Source organism: Cydia pomonella, chromosome 13 (genome assembly GCF_033807575.1).
Source record: "Cydia pomonella isolate Wapato2018A chromosome 13, ilCydPomo1, whole genome shotgun sequence".
NCBI lineage: Eukaryota > Metazoa > Arthropoda > Insecta > Lepidoptera > Tortricidae > Cydia > Cydia pomonella.
Window position 1 is genome coordinate 21,386,476 of NC_084715.1, and position 23,407 is coordinate 21,409,882.

Below are 23,407 nucleotides of genomic sequence, written 5' to 3' on the forward strand. Positions count from 1 at the left end.
TTCTCTGAACTCGACTACGCAGTAGTTTCGTACATTTGCCACTATTTTTGCACTTCTGTTGCGACAATTGTTCGTTCAACTCTTGAATAAATACGCGAGATGAAACAGATGGATCGTATCAATGACCCGCGGACATTTGTGGGAAATTTCCTTTCATATTCTTTCATTTAATAAAGCTAACATGTACGTAGTGTGTTTTGAGGAGGTAAAAAGTGCACGACAGATTTTACTCTTCTTCACAATATTTGTGTAATAGTAACTACTATATCTAAATATATAAATGATCGCATTATAAAAGTTGTATCAAAAAATAGTGGGGATTGGTTTCCTTAAACGAATCCCCACGATACTGAATATGCTCTTGCATATTCAGTATCGTATTTTGAGTATTAAAAAGTGGAAGAAAAAGTTTTTTGATGCAAAAAATGTTTGGCCTTTGTATGGAGAGTTGGTCAACTTGGTCGACCTGACCTATAGAAAAAAGAAATCCGCACTATTTTGTAACACCCTGTATATGAAGATACTGACAAAATAACCAATATACAGCCTAATCTATAGAATTGACAGTAGAACCCTAAAACCCAACTCGTTCGTCCAAAATCAACTCGAATATCTTCGATTGTGACTTTCATTTGAAATTCGTAGTGCTGAGGCAATAAAAAAGAAGGAAAAGAAAGGAAGGGGGAGGAAGAAGGAAGGGGGAGGGAAAAGAGGTATGGAAGAAGAAACTTAAACACAACAGAAAAGAACATTGGTATTGATACTTATATTACAAAGTTATACGGATTGAACTTGTGGACCATAGTTGTCGCTCCGTACCGAACAAAACGCAACTGTCACTGTCGCACTAATATGAAAGAGTGATAGAGCGATATGACTACGCTACGCTACGGAGCGTTAACGATTGGCATGCTGGCCACGCGAGCGAATCAGTTCTGGACTGTAGTTGGGGATGGTTTTGCAGAACGTTAAAATTTGAAAGATAGGCCCAAAAAAAAATTAAAATCAAATTCCTTTACAAAGTCAAAAACGGGTTGTAATTAAATTAAAATTAACCTTTTATGTATGTGGTGGTCAAAAATCGTAGCTTCAAACCTCGGCATGTGCTGTATACAGCAGAAAAAAAATTGTTAATGCAAAAAGATACCTAAAAATTATCACACACAGACAAGTGGTGAAGTCACGAGCGAAGCCTAATGTAATATTACGTAGCGTAATATATACTTAAGTAATTTAATTTCAATTGTAAAGCTTCATGGCCTTTTTTGTCTGTTACTATTAGAGTTTTTTGCGCAGCGTTATGAGCAAATGATATTATAATTGACTTAGAATTCGGACAGTATGGATTATCATCATAATTTGAGTTATACGTGCGTGAGCGGCAGAAGTATGTAATTGGTTTATTATTTATTTTGCTCATTAGGTAGTATCTTCTGCGCGCGACTATATACTTCTTGCGTTGAATTGTATTTTTTTATATATAAAATTTATAGGGGTCCTACGTCCTTCCTCTAGATCTAAACTATCTCCATACATTTCATGTAAATCGTCAAATACAGCGGTTTAAGCGTTCGTGAACGAGACAGACAGATACTACCGACAGTTATATTTGCGTTTATAGCATTAGTAATATCTGGTAATATATTTATGGGTTTCTCAAATACGCATTAACGGCCCGGTTCGAAGAATATTAAGACACGTTTAAGATCTTGGAAAGATCTTTAAAAGATCGATAACTAAACGACATATCAAAATTGACGTTTATTTCGATTCCGCTGTGATCCCAATAAGATCTATCTACGATATTTCTAACGTCAAAGTGACATTGGTTGCCCGAATCGAGCTGCTTCTGTCAATTATACTACATACAAACGATATCTAAATGAGAACTTATCTAAACCCGTAGGGCTAATATGGTCGGCACTTTATCACTTGTCACTATGTCTGTCACGTTTTAACAAGTATATAAGTGCGAAAGTGACGCATGGCATGACAGGTGATAAAAATGCGACCATGATACCGCTGCAGTAGGGCTAAGATGGTCGGCTCTTTATCATTTGTCACCACGCCTGTCACGTTCTAACAAGTATGTAAGCGCGAAAGTGACGGGCATAGTGACAAGTGATAAAAATGGAAGCATGCTGCCACCGCAGAACTTATCGTTATATATATCGTCTTCGAATCGGGCCGTTAGTAATTTATTAACCAAACTACGACAGATGTTCCGGTTAGTATAACTACCGTAAAAGCTTAGAAGATTCAATTAAAAGATAACTAATTGTTCGTAACGGTATCGGTTCAGTTTTGAAAGCCAATTAGTTGTTGAATGCTATTGAATTTATGGATTAATTTCACTTCGGACTTGAATTATGATTTCGATTAAAATCGGCCACTATTCTACTGTCAAATTTTATGGAAAGTTTATTTAGGTGCGGTGATTGTTTGTGTATGATGCCAACATAATATGCCATTGTTATTTTAAAATTAAACTTACATATACAGGTGGTATATGTATAAGTATGTTTCTTTTTTTTTTATTCTTTCTTGTGCGTATTACGGTAATTAGGTACATGCAAATGTTTTTTCACATCGCCCATTCGATAAAAGGCTTTTTCTTCCCTGCTAGGAGGGATCAGTGAGAATTTTCTTGGACAAGAAACATATTTCTTTGTTACCTATCGGCCTGTACCATTTTGATACTTTATCACAAACTGACTCAAAGAACTTAACTATCTATAACAACTCACAATAGTAGATTGTCACAAGGGAGCAAAATGACATTTTTACGGCGAGGGCGTACATTGATTCCTGAATGAAGGGGTCTAGAATTGAATCCCGAGCATAGATATTCATATTCAGATTTTTTTGTGAAAAGCAGTGGTTAGGTATAGTGACACCTATTAATTATCTACAAGAGCATATAAGAATGCATGTTATGCGGAGCTCGCGTTCCACAAAAACTAGAAATAAAATATTTTTCAGTTATTTTCAGTGAGTGGTGTCGCAAGCGGCCTCGCTCGAGCGATGGCCGAATGTCAGCGGTGTAGGTCGCGAACTATTTGATTTTTGAACAGTGAAACCGCGTAAACTTTCATGTATTTATTTCTCACTATTCAAGGTGCGATATGTTCTTGATTGCAGGCAGATCACTATAACTGTATGGGCGGATTTGGAGTTTTATTCAATATAAATCTGTCCTTGTCTTGTCTTTAAGGCTAAAGGTGCAGCTACATATTCTGAAAATCAACTCGTGAATATGCAGTGTCCACTGTACCAAATAGGAATGGATTCATCATGATAAAACTATTGCAAAGACTTCTATCCTTAGGTTCCTGATAAATGGCTGGCAAAGACCTAGTTGTAAATGGGATAGCATCAGTCATAACTCATAACAGTCTTAGTCATAGTAATATTTGCTTAGAGTTTAGGAATAGTCAATGAATCTGCAAACATATTTAATATTATGCTAGTTTTAAGTTACGCTACGTAATTCAGAAGACAAATGATGGATGGATTTGCAGTACCTACCCCTGCCGGCCTAGCCAAGGTGACAATCGCTATCGCTTCGACAACGAAACGTTGTGTCTCTCTATCACTCTTCAATATTAGTGCGACAGTGACAGTTGCGTTGCGATCGCTACGAAGCGTAAGCGATTTGCACGTTGGCTACACGGCCTGAAACACTAAATGTGTTTGTAAGACAAAACACTAGATGTATTCGAAAGTAATATGTGTATTCTTGGACGGCACCTGTATAATTCTAAGTCATAATCATAAATAGTCGAATTTACGAGCGGATTCGTTGGAGCCCATTACTTGTCATCGTCAATTTCACATGCAGTTCACAGACAATACATGTTACAAATTATAATATATAGAGAGTTACGGAAATTTCAAGCTTTATTTACGATAAAGAATGAATAATATAATATGGAAATAATTCTGAAATAAATGTTTATTTAATTTAATTTAATTTAAAGATCTTGTGATTATTAAATATCAGGTTTTCATAAATATGCTTAGTTGTTAAAACCGCAGACCATTAAAAATGTGTAAAGTACTGGTTATTTAACAATAAAATATATTCATTTAGATATTCAAGTGGATGAATCGGTACCTATTACTAGAATTATTCAGCTTACAAATAAAATTCACGAAAATTTACCAAATTTTGTAAAATAAAAACAAAACAGTAAAGTTAAAAGTAATATATTTTACAGTAAGTCTAGAAGCATCAAAAAATAAATCTACGAAAAAAAAAGTCAAAAGGAACTTACGCAAAAGCTTCAGCCGAAAGCGCAATCCGGAAGTAACACCAAAGCCTATACCTTAAGCCTAGTCTTCTAGACTACGGTACACTACTACTACAAAAATACCATATATAATGGCTTTATTGTTTGAACATAACGGTTGGCGCGCGTTCGGCGCGGGAGTGCGGCGCGGACTGCGCTCCGACCGACTCTGACGTCACTACGCCCGATATAGCACCTCCACCATCCAAGCGATCCTCACTCCTCTCCCTAACCTTTTCCCTGTTTATAAAGTCCTATTTCACGTGTGTTTTATAAGGTAGTTAGGTTCTTTTTGGTGGGTTGGTGGTGAAATGTGGAGCCGATGTTATTTTTGCCGGCGATTTTCGTCGCTTTTCCGCGCGGGCAAGCGTGCCTTAAAACGGCAATACGGGTGGCGCGGGCGCCGATGTGTATCCGCTTTGGGTTTGTTTTGGGCTTTATTAGCTTTTTAGCGATGATGGCGCGGTTTTTATCAAGTTATGCTAATTAATACGTAAATAATAAATGGTGAAGCTTTATAGAAAGCTTCTATTGACTTATTATTATTCAATTATGAACTTTAGAATATTTTATGATGTTTTAGGCACTTCTAAAACCTAACCTGTTGTAACGTTAGCCGTTATTTTAACGGGTCTGTTATCCAGTATGTATCTTGTATATCATATATCTTGTATGTTATATGTTCAAGTTGAATTAAGCTTTTATTACAAATCTCTAAATTCACATGCTTTGTTTCAGAGATTTGTAATAACATCTATTCGTATTTCAGTATATCCGTTAAAAAAATAGCACACTAGGAAGAACCTAGGTCTCCTTTCATTAAGTACACCCTCGCTAATGAAACTACAGCGTGAAGTAATAAATTACCGCGCAAATAAAACAAAGAGCATGACGCGCCATCTATTTACTCTAGAAATAAGCTCGTGAGCTATCCTTAGCAGATAGCGGCGTGCGTATCGTCCACACTGTTAAGAGGGGGCATAGTGACGTAGGGACGTCAGACGCAGATAATTAGAAGGAAACAAAAGATATACTGCGCGAGATTTAATGAATGTTAGTTATAAGATGTAATGTTTTGAAAAGATGTGTCCCGCCGAGTTTCTTGCCGGTCCATATTGGGATACCGTCCTCCAATTGAGGGGGGATTTAAATCTTCTCGGGTCAGAGGTGTAGGGTTAGAGCCGGTGTAGCTTTATTTGACGTCGTTCATAAGCGCATTGTAATATGCCTCCTTGAATAATAAACTATCTTTATATTTATGAAACTTGCGACGGATATAGCCGTCGCCTCGTCTGAGTCGTCTGGGTTTTTTTTCCTTTATCTCAATTACTCTGAAAATATAGGTGCAACAGTAGCGGCAAAAAATCTATCATGCTGCTATTTTTTGCAGGCATCCATTCGAAAATTCGTGAAATTAGACTTTATATTATGTAAAGATGATTGTATCATCGTCATGACCATATATTGTATATTATAGATAGTACGGTACGTCCCGCTGCACGTGACAATGTGGGCAGCCACGTTAACACAATGCGGATTGGTGTCTTAACACACACCAATTAATGTCGTATAAATAGTGAATATCTTATTTGAAAACACTGAAAAGCGAATCTTATCAACAATAAAACCTAAATTGATAATTTTTTGCCTCTGGTTTGAAAATTAATTCACATCATTACTTTACAATTTAATACGCACCGGGCCTCCGCGAAAACCCGGACAAACTTATAATTTTTAAACAGAACCCTACTGTGATCGAATTGTCGTTTCCATACGACCATATATTGTAAATTTAATTGGAATCGCTAGAGCGGTTTTTATGAAATCATTAAAAAAATATGGAAATGTAACTGAAAAATATGATAGATTATTTGCCGTTACTGTACTTCTGTTTAAAAGTTTCCTCCTCAGTTATATCAATTGTACTGCTATGGTATGCAGAGTAACGATATATAATTGAAAAAAAAAAAGAAAATAGATATATTTACGTGTTTTTTTTTGTATATTGAGCCAACTTTAAAATTTTAAGTTTTTGATTGCCTTTTCAAATATAATCTAGTTTCCGTGTGATTTTTTTCATAGCATTAGATCTTGATTAAAAATTGTACAAATTCAACACATAGACTAAAGTTTAGTGTTATCCCTCCTCTTAAGAGTGTGCATATTAGTTTCATCATCCACATTGTTAACTGACGATTTTAAGCCTTATTGTTAAGGCATAAGGACCACCGATGGTCAGTTAAAAGTGTTGCGTTGCTCTGCGGATCAATATTTTTATAGCGTTCTAATCTCAGATGCAAAAACAGGATAGGCATTAAGTGTTCAAACGAATGAATGAACATTTTTATGGAGTGGTCTGGGCTTGTATTCATATTTTGTTAATGCATTGCTATTTAGTTTGGAATACAAAATAAACGATCGACGGATCGATTTCTAGTATCGATTCATTTTATTCGCTGTATAATGGAAAAAAATATCATGAGACGTTAAAAAAAAGATACCTCCGTATCCGGTTAAATAAGGAAATATTCTGTTAAAAGTAGAAGTGACTTTCTCACATATTTTTCGTAATTATTTGCGGAAAAACAAACAAAAGATACAAATAAGCTGACACTGTGTAGCGTATATTAACAATTAAAATTGTCTTTTGTCAACACAAAATATACTCGTTTCTGGGATTCGTTTTTGGGACATCGTATAGCGTGTTAGTCACACTTATGTATTTCATTCTCTTTTCAGATGTTCGAAGCTTTTCACACGAGTCAATGATCAGTGTGTACGCTGCCATCTGTTGACATTTTCCTACACTAGAATAGATTGAGTGAAATTAAAATAAGTGAGGATTTGTCGATTGGACGTACGATGATGGGTGCTACGTACCTAATTCTTATTAGACACCCACTGTGACGTCTGTGACGATAAGTCTATGGTTGGTATGATATGGTGGGTCGTTGATTTCAGAGCGTAAACACCTATTTGTCACTGGCAAATAACACCTGTCAGGCGTGCGGTCGCCGTGCGGCTTTTGGAACGTATTGTACTGTCATAATCTCAGATCATAGAAGGTACTTCTTATGGACTTATATCTATGGACATAATAGACGTTGTCTCTTTGGCACATCTTGTAGTAGGTATAAGTAGTTTATTGGACTGATTGTTAACGCCAACACGTTAATCCACCAAAAAACTTCACGGCTACGTAAGCGGCGGGTAGTTTTAGGGTTATAACTATCCTACCTTCGTGTGTTGAGTGGATCGCTGATGATGCTGTGCCTCTGCTACGTAGTTCTTCATGCCGGCCATGAGCACGGTGGCTCCCAGGAACTTGTTCAGCAGCGCGCGCGCTTCCGTGTCCTCGCTCGTGTCGCCTTGCTCGATCACTGATGGAAGATAGAGATCACATCACAAGAGAAATGTTCTGCAATTTGCAAAAAAACTTGGGTGTTTTGAGAAATCAAACCGATATCCATCACAAATAAAAAGTAGGTAGTTAAGTTAGTTAAGTAGAAGTAAATAACTTTAGTGTAGGGTCAAGGAATTTGATTTCTGTACCATGTAGATAGTACCTTGTCACAGTGATAATATTTATGAGATCCTTAATAGCTTTCACAATGATTGCAACTGTGACAAGGTACGAAATGTTACAGAAATAAAATTCCTAGAATGTACACATAAATCCATATACTTTAACCACATAGCGATGCGTATTTTACGAATAACTAACGTCAAATTAACATCTCATTTAGCAAATTTTAATTTAGTTATTTTCAAAATAATTTTAGTACTTTATCGTCAATTTTCGTTTTGCCATGTACATATGTTGAAGTTTGTTGGATTATTGAACTTCCCCTAGACAAATATTACCCAGTTTAAAGAATATCAACCAAAGTAAGATGAAAGAAAATGATGCTGTTTTATAAAATCTACTTTTTACAGTGCGTTTTCGAGCAATGATCGTTCTGATTTCGGACATTGGCAAATCGCCATTAGGGAAGAGCTTTTAAAACCCAAGTCGTTATTTATCTTAATAGCAGGTAATAAAAAACAAATGAATCAACTGATATTCCAGAAACCATTGCTACAAAAAGGTATCTTTGTATGAAGGTACATACTCGTATGTATATACTTATCTATTGGTCATATCTCATATATGTGTTAAAATTTGGTAATAATTACTAATATTTTTCTTTAGAGCACGTTTCACCATGTGACTTGAGACACGAGAAAAATGAAATCAATTCATTCAGGCATCATTGGCTAACAAGTATCATACTCGTAGGTACAAAACAATAGGAATATAAGTAATAGGTAATAATAATTCCTTTGATCCTTTCGAATTAGTCATCAATTGGGTCGTCTTTTAGTTCTTGTTTTGGACCACTCTGCCACGCTTGTATTTCTCTTTCTTTTTTTATTTATTTTATCAAATAAATAAAAAAAGATGAGTGCTATTGCATGTCTTTTTAGCTGTAGATTTCATTTACCACGAGAAAAATTAAAAACTAAATTTTTTTTCTTACAAAAAACTACTCTCCGTCATAAATTTTGGGGACAACGCAACGAAAAGAATTTTGACCCAATTTATCCCATTTCGCATGACTTAAGAGTTGACAGCTAATCGTGCTGTGCTGTACTATAGCAACGTCATCAAGGAAATTTACAACGACATCAGCAGCATTACCGCAGCAGTAACGCTGCTGCCGCAATATTAATGTAACCTTTATAAATCAATAGAGTCGTAATGCAATAATACAACTCGCCAATGTCAGCATTATACAGAAGGAGCGTTCCTGCGTCCTTCTCGCCACTCTCGTCCTTGTTGTAGCGGTAGTGGTACGGCCACCATGGCGTTCGGTGGTGGTAGTGGTACAAGCATTACGATCAGTTGTGGAATAGAGTTGTAATGATACATCTGAACTCACCAATGTCAGCATTCTTCATCCTAGTCAAAATATCCTGTACTCCAGTGACCTTCGTCGTGCTGTCCAGGAAGGAGCGTTCCTGCGTCTTCCCTCCCACTCTTGTGGTTGTTGTAGTGGTAGTGGTACGGCCCCCGTGGCGCTCGGTGGTGGTGGTGGTACGGCCACCGTTGCGGTCAGTTGTGGTGGTGACGATGGCGTCTTCTACGGAGCCGAGGCTGTGCTCGCTGTCCGTGCGCGCTAGACCTGGGGCAGTAGTTTCATAAATTTAGTTATTTATATACGGAAAATTACAATCTCTTTAAAAATATGAGAAGTTACTGAAATTCACTTGGAAATTACGCAATTTTGGAAACTATCCGACGCCACATGAATAAAATGGTCTATCAGAAACGGGGCACGGATTAAGCAACAATTCAATTTAAATTTTACTTTTGATTACCGTAATTCAATTTAAATTTGATTTGATTGAATACTGTGAAATCATCTGTTTTTGACCTTGAGGGTAAATTCACCAATTGATAAGTCTGGAGAGATTTTCATGGATAAAAATACACTGATCGTACTGACTTATCTTATCATTATCTTTATCTTTATGGACCTGGAATACCAGGGATGCAAGTTTTTTCTTTTTTGTTGCTGAATGTAGAAACTGGACATGGATGTTTTAGATATTGCACTCGCAAGCGAGTGCGTAAGTACGACGTCACTGACGAGTTTTATTTACATAAAAATACCAAGAAAATTGGCCATGACGGCTGTTAAAGTAAATAAAAATGCTGTCTTCATTTACAGCATATTTCATCGTCATTTTATGACATGATTTGGTAGTAATGTATTAAAAAGTCCGAATACATTGTAGCCAAAAACATGTTTCAATGAGGAAACAGTAAATAACGAATTTCGGTGTTATTTACAAGCCAACCCGTGACGTTGAAGACACTTTGTCGGCTGTGACGTGCTGACATGATATCAGGAATTATACATATGTGTCTATGTATCTTTTTTAATGCTGTAGTTATATATAGGTATCGCTTTATGAATAAATCTCTCGAGAGGAAAGGTCAAATACTAGTTATATTTCATTCGCGTTAGGTTAGATTAGATTTACGTTAGGTCACATAGGTAGTATTCCTTTTAGGTATGTACCTCGTCATCTACCTACATAGCTATCTTTTTTGAGAGACCAACAAAAATGACGACTTCTATTTAGGTTTACCTTATATTGCAAAGCTTGATTTACTTTTGATCCCATAATATTATATTGTACGTACCTAAGTGTGTCTGACTGAGTACACAAAAGAATCCAACGGACGTTATACCCCCACTTAAAATACATGTTTATCTGATTAAGACAGTGCAGCTGATTAGAAGCTCAGTTTGAGATTGAGAGAGATATAGTTCCGCTTTGCAAAACATATACTAGTTATAATGTATGGTCACAGACAGAGATCTACGATTTAAGCTCATTTGGCTGTCAATACTAACGCTATCACTTCTCCGATGTAAAGTGAACCCTAAATGGCTCAGCAATTAACACCCGTGGCTGTACAACAGGCAAGGTCAGAATCACCTATTTGTTTGGGATCTGAGCCATTACCCTACTATGCAGGTATTTTCATGCGATCGTTTGGCTTATGAATATAAAGCATATTCTTTAAGTCATAAATTCTCGTACCTTCTGGTTTGGGTAAGCTTCGGTGACTTACTAGAATATGCATGGTAAAATAAAGCGACTAGACAGAAAGTCACAAGATCTGATTTCCCTGGGAATGTGATTCTATTTTTCATTTAAAATATGTTTTATTCTAGCAGTAAAAAGCATACTGCAAAGTATGTGATGTGTTAAACCAACCAGCGTGTTGTGAGGAGTCGCTGGACACGCTGTCGCGCAGACCCGCGCTGCGCAGGATCAGACCAGCCTTCGGATACGCGCTCCGCTCGCTCTTTGGTGTATCAGCTGACAAATAAAACAATAATTCATTATTTTATATAAATAATGGCCTCCTAGCCTGCCTTGTCGGTACTGACCTTGCCCACAATTCCTATAAGGCCAAGTATACCGAGTTCGAATCCTGATGGTACCTAAGGGCATTTAGGTATTTGTGTCGCCATCACAGATCATGCACAGATGCTTTCTATGTTTTTAAGTGTTTATCTATTTATATCTATCTACATCTACATATTCGAATCGATCTTAAATACGATTAAACATTACAAAAAAATGATAAATAACTAATCAACAAAACTTAAAACTTAGATCTAAAAATAGATAATACTAGTCTTAAATTAAAATAAAATACTAATAAAAACTATCCCTCTGCGGCATGATGCCGTAGATGCTGGCAGCATTTCCTCGCTGTATCTCAAGACTAATTCTTTGAGCGAGGAAGCTGCCAGCTCTGCGGTCACCGGCGGTGACCTCTCTAATGCATTTGGATAGTTCCTAAAACAGGTTAAGGGCGCTCGGACCCCACGGACCAAGGGTCTCGACGCCAAATGGTACGAAATTGAATTTGGCGCCAATTCCCCTAGGTGTATTTAGTATTTTTTAATTTATAAATAATATTATATATTGTTGTATTGAAGCAGTGGTGGCCGAGTGGATATGACGTCCGACTTTCAATCCGTAGGTCGCGGGTTCAAAGCCTGGCTCGTACCAATGAGTTTTTCGGAACTTATGTACGAAATATCATTTGATATTTACCACTAGCTTTTCGGTGAAGGAAAACATCGTGAGGAAACCTGCAATACATCTGCGAAGAAATTCAAAGGTGTATGTGAAGTCCCCAATCCGCATCGGGCTAGCGTGGGGACTATAGCCCGAGCCCTCTCGCACATGAGAGGAGGCCTGTGCCCAGCAGTGGGACGTATATAGGCTGAATTATTATTATTATTATTTATTATATATTGTCATCTAGCACCCGCAATAACAAGCTTTATTGAGCTTGCTAAGGGGCTAGGTCACTTTGTGTATGATTGTCCCGCATCATTTATTTAATCTCTGCTACAAGAAGAAACAAATAGTAGCGAAGATAGATGCTCAGAAGCAATATTTGCAGCTCTACCTAGTAATAGTTAATTAAGAATTATATCTCTATTGTTCGCGTTCAAAAGTATCTGCTTCAATGCATTTGCTTTACATATAACGACATAATATATATCTTTTTGTAAAGCTATTAGAAAGTGGTAAATTCATAGTAAACTAACTCCGAGTAAGCCACTAACTCGGGGTTAACCGGTTAAACCCGGAGGTACCAGTACAATTTAACCCTGGATTAACGGTTAACTCCGAGTTACTGGCTAACTCAGGATTGGTACAAGTGGTCCTATTTAACTAACGGGTTAACCGGTCAAACCCATAACCCAGTATCAAATTGTACTGGTAACCATGGTAACTCCAAGTTTAATCGGTTAACGCCGCGTTAGTGATTGGTGCAAGTGGCCCTTAGTCTCAAATTAGAACAGAAGGAACTCACAATAGAGACAAATGGTTTGTGAATAGATTGGTTAAAGGCAGAAAGTTGATTACGAAACCAATAATTGTGGTTGGCACGCGATATACATGCGTTTGGTTTTGGTGAGTTCCGTGTGCGGTTAATGTCTTAAATATGTATACGATTTTGGTTTTTATTACTACTGAATAACATGCGAAAGTGTTAATATCTTTGACATCGACTGTACTCTGCATGAACGGTCGCTGACACGACATCTTGTTCATAATTCATAACTCATAATGCGTGTCGAATTAAGATCTATACCCGTACCATGAGCCACTGACAGTGTCAAAACTGGCATAAACGCTATCGAGAACGTAATTTACTTCCTATACATCTCGCTCGCACTTATATGCGAGTACGACCGAGATGCAGAGATGCGGAAATATTCTGCTCGGTTAAAAATTAATTGCTGTTTTTACGCATGCCTCGATGTTACAGTTTATTATAAAACGCGCCTTTTGTTCGCATCGTGTCTACTATGTACATTAAATAGCAGAAGTAGCTAAGCGGGACAACCGTTCAAAATAATCTGCACGCATTCTTAAACATTCTCTTAACAATAAATTGTAATTGATGATCGGTCTGTGACCGGTCTGGCCTAGTGGGTGGTCACCCTGCTTATGAAGCTGATGGTCCCGGATTCGAATCCCGGTAAGGGCATTTATTTGTGTGATTAACTGAGTCAGTGGTTTCTATGTATATAAGTATGTATTTATCGATATACGTATGTATATTGTCGCCTAGTACCCATAGTACAAGCTTTGCTTAGTTTGGGGCTAAGTCGATCTGTGTAAGATTATACCCAAATATTTATTATGTATAATCAGCAATAGAAGTATGGATAGCTTCATCCACGCTTTAAAATATAAGCCGCCTTTTAACAGTACGCAATTGAAAGAGATACGCTGTTTTATTACGCTGTCACGGAGACAAATTTATTCGACCATAATATACATACAGATCATTTTGAATACCTCTTCCACTTAGTTACTTCTGCTGCAGACTGTGCCTATATAATTATTCAAAAAAATATAAGAGCCGTGACGTAACTTACATGCACTCTTAATGTACTTCTCCGTGAGCGATTTCACAGAGCTCTGCCGAACGGTCTTCCTATCCTCCCTCCTTTCCGTTTTCTTCTCCACCCTGTCGACCTTCTCACCCTTATCCACCATTCTCCGCTGGTTGTCGGTCTTCTCCACCCGGTCGAACTTCTCACTCCTATCCACGATTCTCCGCTGGCTGTCAGTCTTCTCCATCCTTCCAATCTTCTGTTTGTGGTCGTTTCTGGTCTCTGTGATATCAGTAATACTGACGCCTCCTAATGTGTCTGACTCGCGTCGGTCGCTGTGCGTAAACTGTTCTAGAGTTGCTCGCTCTTCTTTCTGTAAAAGGAAACGAATAGTTATGCGTAATGGTATTAAAGTATGGTAGCCTTATTTATTTTATTTATTTAAAATTTGATTCTGGCAACAAGGCCCATATTAAAACAACACATACAAGTGAGGCTTGGGTTTAAGTATTACTTAGGTAATTAGAGGTTGAAAGTATTTCTTTGAATGAGTTGTTTATTAGTATATTTTGAAACAGGCTACTTACAAATTCAAAAACTTTTAATTACTTCGCAAGCATCGAGTGCAAGCGTCCTTTTTGAATATTACTTATAGACAGACTCGTAAAGTAAAAGCGGAACGTAGGTATTTGTCAAAATGAGATACTTAGTAGGCATATTGTAATTTTTGGCAAGGACCACTGAATATGTCGACATACCTAAGCACGCGTAGAGTGCACGGAATGTTAGCCATGTGCCTGACCATGTATAGTGCGAAGGCGCCGAGTGTAACTGTCATTCACCGTATGTGTCTTGCTTTCCCCAGTGTCTCCTCCGAACATCCTGGTGATAGTTATGGCCGCCAGTCCGTGTAGACTTGAAGGAGATTCGCTCTGCGCAGAGCGACTCGGCAAGTCCAACTGTAACTAGTAAACTTGACTGTAACAGTCACTCACCGTATGGGCCTCGCTATAGCTCGATCCAGTGTCACCCCCGAACTTCCTCGTGGTAGTAATGGCGGCCAAGCCGTGAAGCCTTGAAGGCGGTTCGCCCTGGGCCTTCAGAAGCGACTCTAGTGCCGCTGGATCTGATGCGTACGCCGTCACGCTGACTTCACCCTCCGGCGCGCCGCCGTTGCGTGAGTGGAACTCTTGGCGGACGACCGTGCCTTTCACTGCGAAGTAATAATAACATTAGGGATCGAAAATGCTCATGTGACGATGACGCTCCTAGAGTAGCAAGGGTCCATATGATACTATATGTTTCCGCCACGGCAGAAGATGTGGTGGAATATGTGCAAGAAGACTCGTTACGAGCTTTAAGTAATCCAGCTGCGATCGCGGCATTACGTGCACTTCAGCTCGTTTGTGGTGCGCGTCCCGCGGCCGCTGCTGGAAATCATCGCGAGCGCGGACTTCTGGCCGAAAGGTGTTATATTTCGGCGGTTTCGTGGGAATCTGCCGAATCCCGCACCAGAACAGGTTGCGCAACCGAAAACTGCGTTGTCAAAATGATATTCATATTTTAAGATTTTTATTATTGTATGTATGTTAATGTAAGTATATATGGGCCATAATTGCCTGAAAATAAATGATATTTAATTTAATTTGATACTGTAATTCACACGAGTTGTATGTTTATATGTCATTGACATTATCAATAATAATATCAATGTGACTCATTCTTATTTGACACACGTTTTACCTTTTAAATTTTTAAGACAAACTGAACGAACAATTAAAAATAATACTTAGTTAAAATTGAAGTAACTGAACCTATGACTCTAAGCGTAAAAACAGCACTCAAGTAGACAACAGTAATTCTGACGTTATCCTTCGATAAATTTAGTTAGTAAATCAAGTAAATGAATTAGCTAATTTACCTATTCCCGTGGCTCAATTTATGGACAAGTTGACGAGTTTTGTTTGGTCGCTAGCTACTGTTTCAATATATTCGAAGACACTTGAATATGAGTAGATCTTATCTTATTGATAATGGTTTCGAAGGCATTGTACTTATGCGTCATGGCAAGGTAATGCCCCTTACACAGTCATGGATACAGGAAATTTCGGGTTTTTGTGTACCTACAGACAGTACATTGTATGATTCAGGTATGTACCTATCCTTAGGTTGTCGATATTTATTTTAAAGCATAAAGCGATTTGCCTCGTCATTTTTAATGAATATAAATTTTAATTGGCCCTTATTTGTATGAACCCGGAATAATTTACCTAGATATCTTTACATGAAAGCAAGACTACGAACTTCATCGTCTGTCTTTATATTCCACCAGGTGAGATTAGGGTTAATCGTTGGTCAGTTTGTAATAAACACAGAAATTTAATAAAAAATCGGCCAAGTGCGAGTCGGACCTGTAGGTATATATTATTATATGATGTAACTAAAAATTTACGGTTTTCGCAGTTTTGCCTTTATCTGTGCTATAAGACGTTACTTCGTACCAAATTTCAAGGTTCTGAGTTCACGGGAAGTACCCTGTAGGCTTTGATTTCCTTGCGAGTGTCGAAAATTTGCGGAAATTTGCGGCATAAACGGCTGTATCTTTTGATTACGTTGGCTTAGAAGTTTGATTTTTTCACAGCTCCAAGGGACAGTAGACCTGAGTATTTGATATAAATCCAGCTTGACACCTCCACGCGTTTCTGAGAAAGAGGGTCTTGACAGACAGACAGACGGACGGACGGACAACAAAGTGATCCTACAAGGGTTTTTTCCTTTCGAGGTACGGAACCCTAAAAACATAGTAGTCAAGTGGACTGATATCTAAATATCGTCATGGGACAAACTTACACAAACCGACCTAGTCCCACAGTAAGCTCAATAAGGCTTGTGTTGTGGGGACTAGACAATGATATATATAATAGATAAATATAAATCAATGCTTAAATATACACCGTGTTTTTATTGAATTCCGTTAACTTCAAGGTATGGGTAAGTACGTTGAAGGAAACTTAATGGCATAGTTCATTTTAAAAAATAATGTATTTTTTATAACACAGCGTTGTTGTAACACGGGTATTGCATTTAACTACAACAAAACAATTGAAAACTGTGACATATCAATGTCATTTCGAACATAGATCCTCTTTAGATAGAACTTACGTTTAGTAGCAAATGTATTAACTCGTGCTTAACACTAATCAATATATAAACAAACAGGCTCTAAGGCAAGTGTACACGAGCGCCTTATCAAATAAAATATCGATTATCTCCGAAATAGAGCTAATTAGAATACCGGTGTCTTCGGGAAAGTTGCTTAATTTAAGCTCAGGAATGCGGGTGCACTTTGAAATTAACGGAAATAAAAAAACACGGTGTGTACATAGACACCTTCAATATCTCGGGAACATCTGTGATGAACACACAAAAATGCCCTTACGAGGATTCGAATCCGGGACAGGCAGCGTCACTAGAAGGCCGTTTAAATATATACTTAAAATAACTTATAAATATTTACCTACCGTTCAAACTGAAACTACTATCAATAGGTATACGGCAAACCGCGACACCATAGCACAAGTCTCTTTACCACGCGTAACAATAAATAATACACAGGCCAGCAGTGAAAGACACAACCATAGCACGACCGAAGAATAACTAAACAGTAGACACAGCGCAATGACAGCCATACCACGCTCACAAACCAAGTTGAACGAGCGAATGGCCGTTAAGGTCTGAAACATTGCAACAGTTGTAAGAGAAAGTGCACTGTTTCAGAACGCGAGAAAAACTATGGCTTGCAACAAATGCTGTAATCTTTTGTGATAGAGGCTTGCTTTTGAAACGTGCCGGTGAATAAGATGTTGAGACGTGACGGTTGTTTGTTATCTTGATTGCTTAGCGAGTTGACTGGCCAGGTGGACCAGCAAATATCAGATCGCTGTACGATAAGATTGAATACAGGCAGTGTTGGTATAGACATATTTACATAATAGACATAAAACGTAGCTTTACGTGCTTTCTTTGCTAGCAAATGAAAAATTCGTAATTTATGTGTAAGCTCTATATATTTTGTCGTTGTTTAATAATAATAATCTTTTGCCTTTTGCGTAGTTACACTAAATGAAAACTGTAGAAATATGTATATATTTTAAGGTAATTTAAGGCACTTGTTTGTATTGTGTGACTGTAAATACGCATGCATACGCTCCCTGTACTATGTTAACTTATTTACTCCTAATTCTCATGTAAGTGAATTGTAAAAAATTCTTATGAGAAATAAAATTCTTTAAACCGATTTATGTATATATTATAAGTAATATAAGTATGTAGGGGATGTTATTGTATTATATTTGGTTGTTAAAGTATCACCGCCCACAATCTCGCTTTGCCTAAAGGATGACTGGTAGAGAATGCCTCATGGAATTAAGTCCACCCTTTGTACTATAAGGTTACTCTTGTGTAATAAAGATTAAATAAATAATCTTAATGTCTTTTTTACTGTTTTTTTTAGTTTAATTATAATAAATTAATGTTCGCGGACATTCTTACGTAGATCGAGTTTTTGCTGGACTCCTCGTGTTATTGGTGATAACTTAGTTTTTTAGACTTAAGTAATTTGTTTTAGTATTTTGAATTTTTGGGAATTTAAATTATCCTGTAGAAACTAAAGACCTTATTAAAGATTTCTTGAAACATGGAGATGATCGCGTAGGTAGTTTAAACCCGTAAAATAAAGAGTCTTTTAAATCCTTTTAAAAATCGAAAAATGGTACTCTTTTCAAACCACTGAATTTCACGCTTTAACAGTTTAATAGAGTCTCGAATAACATATACTTACACCGTGTTTTTTTGAGTTCCGTTAATTTCAAGGGTGCATTCCTGAGCGTGTACACTTGCCTTAGGGCCTGTTTACATATTGATTAGTGTTTAGTACGAGTAAACTAGTATTATCTCGGACTATCGATGTTCGAAATGACAATGTTATGTCACAGTTTTCAATTGTTTGGTTGAGTTAAATATTATGCCCGTGTTATAACAACGTTATATAAGAAATATTTATTTTAAGTTTTATAAGAAATATAAAATAAATATTTTTATTTTTTAATTTACTATGTCATTTAGTTTCCCTTAACGTATTTACCCATATACAAAAGTCAACGAAATTCCATAAAAACACGATTTATAGTGATAGCATACCAGTAATAAAAATAATTTAATTAGATGCTTCATGGTCATGGGTGACAATAATTCTGGAGCAGGACAGGGCTAATATGTACTAAGTAACAGGTTTTTCTTCTTTTTTTATTTTTGTAAATATCTATCATATATGTATATAGATCCTCTGTTCTTATCCTAATCTTGTATGTGTAATTAAGTTGGGCAAAAACTTTTTATAAAATATTATAATTCTATAAGTGAAAACCTATAATTTGTATTATAATTTCTGGATATATATATAGCGCTGTTGGTTATCCATGTACTAAACTAATATAAATAAAAATTGAGTTCGTTCTTCTACTGTAGAATGATTAAATTCAAGTAAGAGATCCCTTAAAGGGATAAGTTCCCCTTTGTACCAATGTTGAATGTTTTTTTTTCCTGTTTTGTTTTCATTTTTGTTCAATAAAGTGTTTTACTACTACTTTTACAATTACCAACTCTTGTAGTACCTAGAACTCATGTTACGCTGGTTATCTTAAAGATTTGAATTGTATATGCTGGTGCGACGACGACAATACTACCCAGCTGAATAAATATATGCGTAGTGAGTGATTGTGAATCAAGCGAAGAGTTATTAAGGCTAGCGAGTCTCTTTGAACATTTGTAGACCTTATATCGTTGCAATAAGGTTGGCAATTGGTTTGTTAGCAATATCGACGGCAAGATTGTCACCGATCCGAATAATGAGGTCACGCATGTTCATTATTGTCATGTGTGACCGCTAATTATTCGTTTTCAGTTTTGTTTCTTAATGCAAATGTGTTTTAAAAATAAAATGAATGCTATTAGGGTATTAATAAGGTGGTTTTATAGAATTAAGGGAAGATGATTTAATAATGTTCTGAGAATGAAAAGATTATTTTTCATACGGGCTTGAGCTATGGGGCCGTGCAGCCGATCGGCAACGTGTCTTTCGACTTCAGAAAACGAGCTGTAAGGGCTATTGCTCGAGTACCATGGCACGAGTCTGCAAGGCCACATTTCACTACCCTAGGGATTATCACGCTGCCGGGTCTATTGATACTGCAAATAGCCATACACGCAAGGAGATTTTGAAAAATACACCAGGCGGGGGACAAAAGCGACCGTATTACACGATACAGACACAAGCTAGCTGCAGTGCCCCGTAGCTTATCAGTCGGCAAAAACTGTACATGTCATGGGCCCCTCTGTCTATAATAATCTACCATCAGGAATAACAGACGCTCTAGTTTTTAAACTTAAAAAATAAACTTAAAGCTTGGCTTGTTGAGCGGACGTTCTATAATATAGAAGAATTTCTGATATGAAGAATAAGCTACGCAAGTAGCTAATGTATTTTAATTAATATGTTGTAATTTTAATTCCTTTTTTTATGTTATTTGTACTAGTTATGTAAGTTGACATGTAATCACCTATTACCAATAAAAAAAAGGATGCATAGCTGAATGTGCAAGTCGCAAAATGTGCAGGTTAGGTAAAATGAGCAAATCGCAAAATGTGCAGATCTCACAATGAGCAAACAGCAAAATGTGCAGATCTCATAATGGGCAAATCGCAAAATGTGCAGATCTCATAATGGGCAGATCGCAAAATGTTCAGTTCTCATAATGGGCAGATCGCAAAATGTGCAGATCTCACAATGGGCAGATCGCAAAATGTGCAAGCAGATAATAATATAACTAACTATTAACTAACAACTGTCCCTTCCTATCGTATTGCTATGGCTACCGTGTTGGTTACAAATTAACGTTGATTAAATATTCAGATGTCCTTGTTTATTCTATTATTTTCTTCGCGTATTTTATATAATATATTCACCTATCATAGATTATTCTTTTTAACCAATGACTACTTTTAGAAAAGGACAGTGGTCTCTTTTGCTCTCTTTTTCGGCACGTTTTCCTCCTTCAACCCTGTCAAATGAAAATGGACCTTAGTGTGTTTTAATAGAGTGCTCTTATTAACATTTTTGACAGTTAATCTTCCTCCGTATGGAAAAACTTCTTATTTTAAAGTCGTACTAACAACTACACGGGCCCGCCAAGAATCGTTTCCTCTAGGACAAGGTTAAGGTCCAGGTTAAGTTCACGTCCGGATCTGCGGTATCGGCTCTACTCGGGTATTGAACACCCGTGACCCGCCCGGATGAAGAGAATTCAAGAAGACTTCTCATTCTCATCTACGAGTACAGTGTGATCTGCACATATTGCGACCTGCACATTTTACGAATTGCACATTTTGCGACCTGCACATTTTACGATTTGCACATTTTGCGACGTGCACATTTTACGATTTATACATTTTGTGACCTACTCGTTTTACGATTTGCACATTTTGCGACCTGCTCTTTTTACGATCTACACCTTCTGCGATTTGCATTAGTGCACATTTTGCGACTTGCACATTCAGCTATGCATCCATAAAAAATGAGTATGAGTATGAGCATGTTATCAATCTTGTCACATTAAGTAAGGAAAGGGATGGTTGGTATATTAACGTAAACGCTTTTTTTTAAAAGCTTTTGGCAAAAATTTAATTTTTGGTACAAGCTTTTATCGCTGACTGTACTTTTCTTTCCACAAGTAAGTAATACTCATCGAGACAATTCTAAAAACCCCAAACACAATTAGGTTACGTTGTTTTATCACAGAGTTCTTATGGCCACTTCCTGTCTCCGTCATCAGATCATCTCGATGGTACCATAATATTGCATTGTCACCCGACTTACATATTATGTATGCAAATTTTCAGCTTCATCGGAAACCGGGTCAAATTTAACTCGCAAGATTTGATTACTAACAGACAACGGTCAGGTGAAAGTAAATAAAAGCTTGTAAAATTACAAAATTTCGAAAAACTTAACGCCACTGTTTTTCAATACAGCATGTATTTTTGACACGACCACATTTTTAGCAGGATTTAGTGTAGGTCATAATGAATAAACTACAAAATAATGATTTTCCCTTACTAATTAATTTAGCACGCAATGTATCATCGCTACCTTGTTTTAATTCAAAACGTCGCAATTACTGACGCAGAGTCACAACTGTCGCAAGTGATGACTACGCAATACAATATGACTCGAAAAAAAAAACAAATATTGTCAACGCTCTTTTAATTGAGACTAAAAAAACAGGCAAAGTAGTTTAACAACACTAATACCTACGTATCGTTACATTTTGAGGTTTTATTATAATACACGCTGTATAGAAAAAGTTTTATTGGGTGATTGCGATGGCCCGACATAATAAGTTCAATTATATAAAGTCAACAGCACCTAATTGTGCTTACCTTGGTAATTTGAGGCGCCATTTCTCAGCGCCTTGATGCCGAAGAGCGGTCGCCCGTCGGCGTCGAGCGGCCCGGGCCCGTAGCTTGACGTGATCACATCCAGCGGCTTGGCGATGGCCTTGGACGGGCTCGGCGCACGCCTCACTTTCTCACTCTCTATCCTCTTGCTGCTGAACGTCCTCATCTCTGATGTAGTCTTCTTTAGGTTGCGGTTCGTGACCCACGATGGTTTCTCTTCTTGCTTTGGCTTCCTGTCCACCTCGATCGTTGTCTTGATAATAGTTTCCTTTTTGGTTGTTTCTCTTGGAATCTTCCATTCGGGACTTGGCGATCGCTGGTGCATTCGCTCTACAGGGCTTGGAGATTTTTGTTTAGGTGATGGCGACCTTTTACCGTTCAAGTGCATTTCAATGGTATCGTTGGATGTTTTACGCTCGTACGTTTTTGTAGTAACTTTACTTTCGTATTTCTGGGATTGTGATAGGTTCCTTTGGTTTTCTTGTTCGACAGTTCTTTTGTTGCTCACCTCCGAGAACTTGAGCTTGTCATTTTCATTGAGACCAACCTTTTTCATGTAAGCCGAAGCGTATTCATTGAAGCGGTTAGACTTCGGTTTGGGTGAAGCCGTTTTGCTCGGTGATAGTGGTCGCGTCTTTTTGTCAGGACTGCGCTGGCGGACTGGACTCCTGGTTTTCACTGGGGTGGATTTAAGAGCGGGCTTCTCAGGACTGTGTGGCCTCTGGTGTGTATCCTGTTGTACCTTAGTAGGTTCCTTGGCATGTCCGTTCAAAATAGGTTTCGTATGTTCCTTGGAATGATTGCGATCAGGAGACATGGTTTTCTGTGTTGCCATTTTTATGTGACGTTCTGGGGAGACCTTCACTGGTGTTGATTTAGGTTTCCTTTCAGGAGATCTCACTCTTTGTAGCTCCGGAGTTTTGTTCCTCAAGTGGTGTTCCGGCGAAGTCGGTCTCAAGCGCTTTTCTGGAGATTTAGGCTTGGTCTGCCGTTCAGGGGATCTGTTCTTCGGAGTACTCACAAACGTATGCTTCGTAGTGTTAGTAAACGTGTTAGTATCCGTTACGTGCTCGGTCTCCATCCTCTTCCTAGCGACTCTTATCTGAGCTCTAATACGTCGCCTCTGCTCGTAGCCCACGACCTTTTCCAACTGAAAGGGATAAAATTAGT

At 37.6% G+C, this 23,407-nt stretch overlaps 1 protein-coding gene across 6 annotated transcripts in view; it reads right to left on the minus strand.

Annotated features, from left to right (window-relative positions):
- LOC133524583 (titin) overlaps positions 1 to 23,407 on the minus strand; it is a 108,330-nt gene that overhangs the window by 30,882 nt on the left and 54,041 nt on the right. For all 6 annotated transcript variants that reach the window (XM_061860665.1, XM_061860666.1, XM_061860664.1 and 3 more), the window contains 6 exons: positions 22,220 to 23,387; positions 14,719 to 14,936; positions 13,766 to 14,096; positions 11,067 to 11,171; positions 9,215 to 9,457; positions 7,530 to 7,672 (listed from right to left, as the gene is read on the minus strand). In XM_061860665.1, the coding sequence (XP_061716649.1) occupies positions 7,530 to 7,672; positions 9,215 to 9,457; positions 11,067 to 11,171; positions 13,766 to 14,096; positions 14,719 to 14,936; positions 22,220 to 23,387 (2,208 nt within the window). The remainder of the gene's footprint in view (positions 1 to 7,529; positions 7,673 to 9,214; positions 9,458 to 11,066; positions 11,172 to 13,765; positions 14,097 to 14,718; positions 14,937 to 22,219; positions 23,388 to 23,407) is intronic.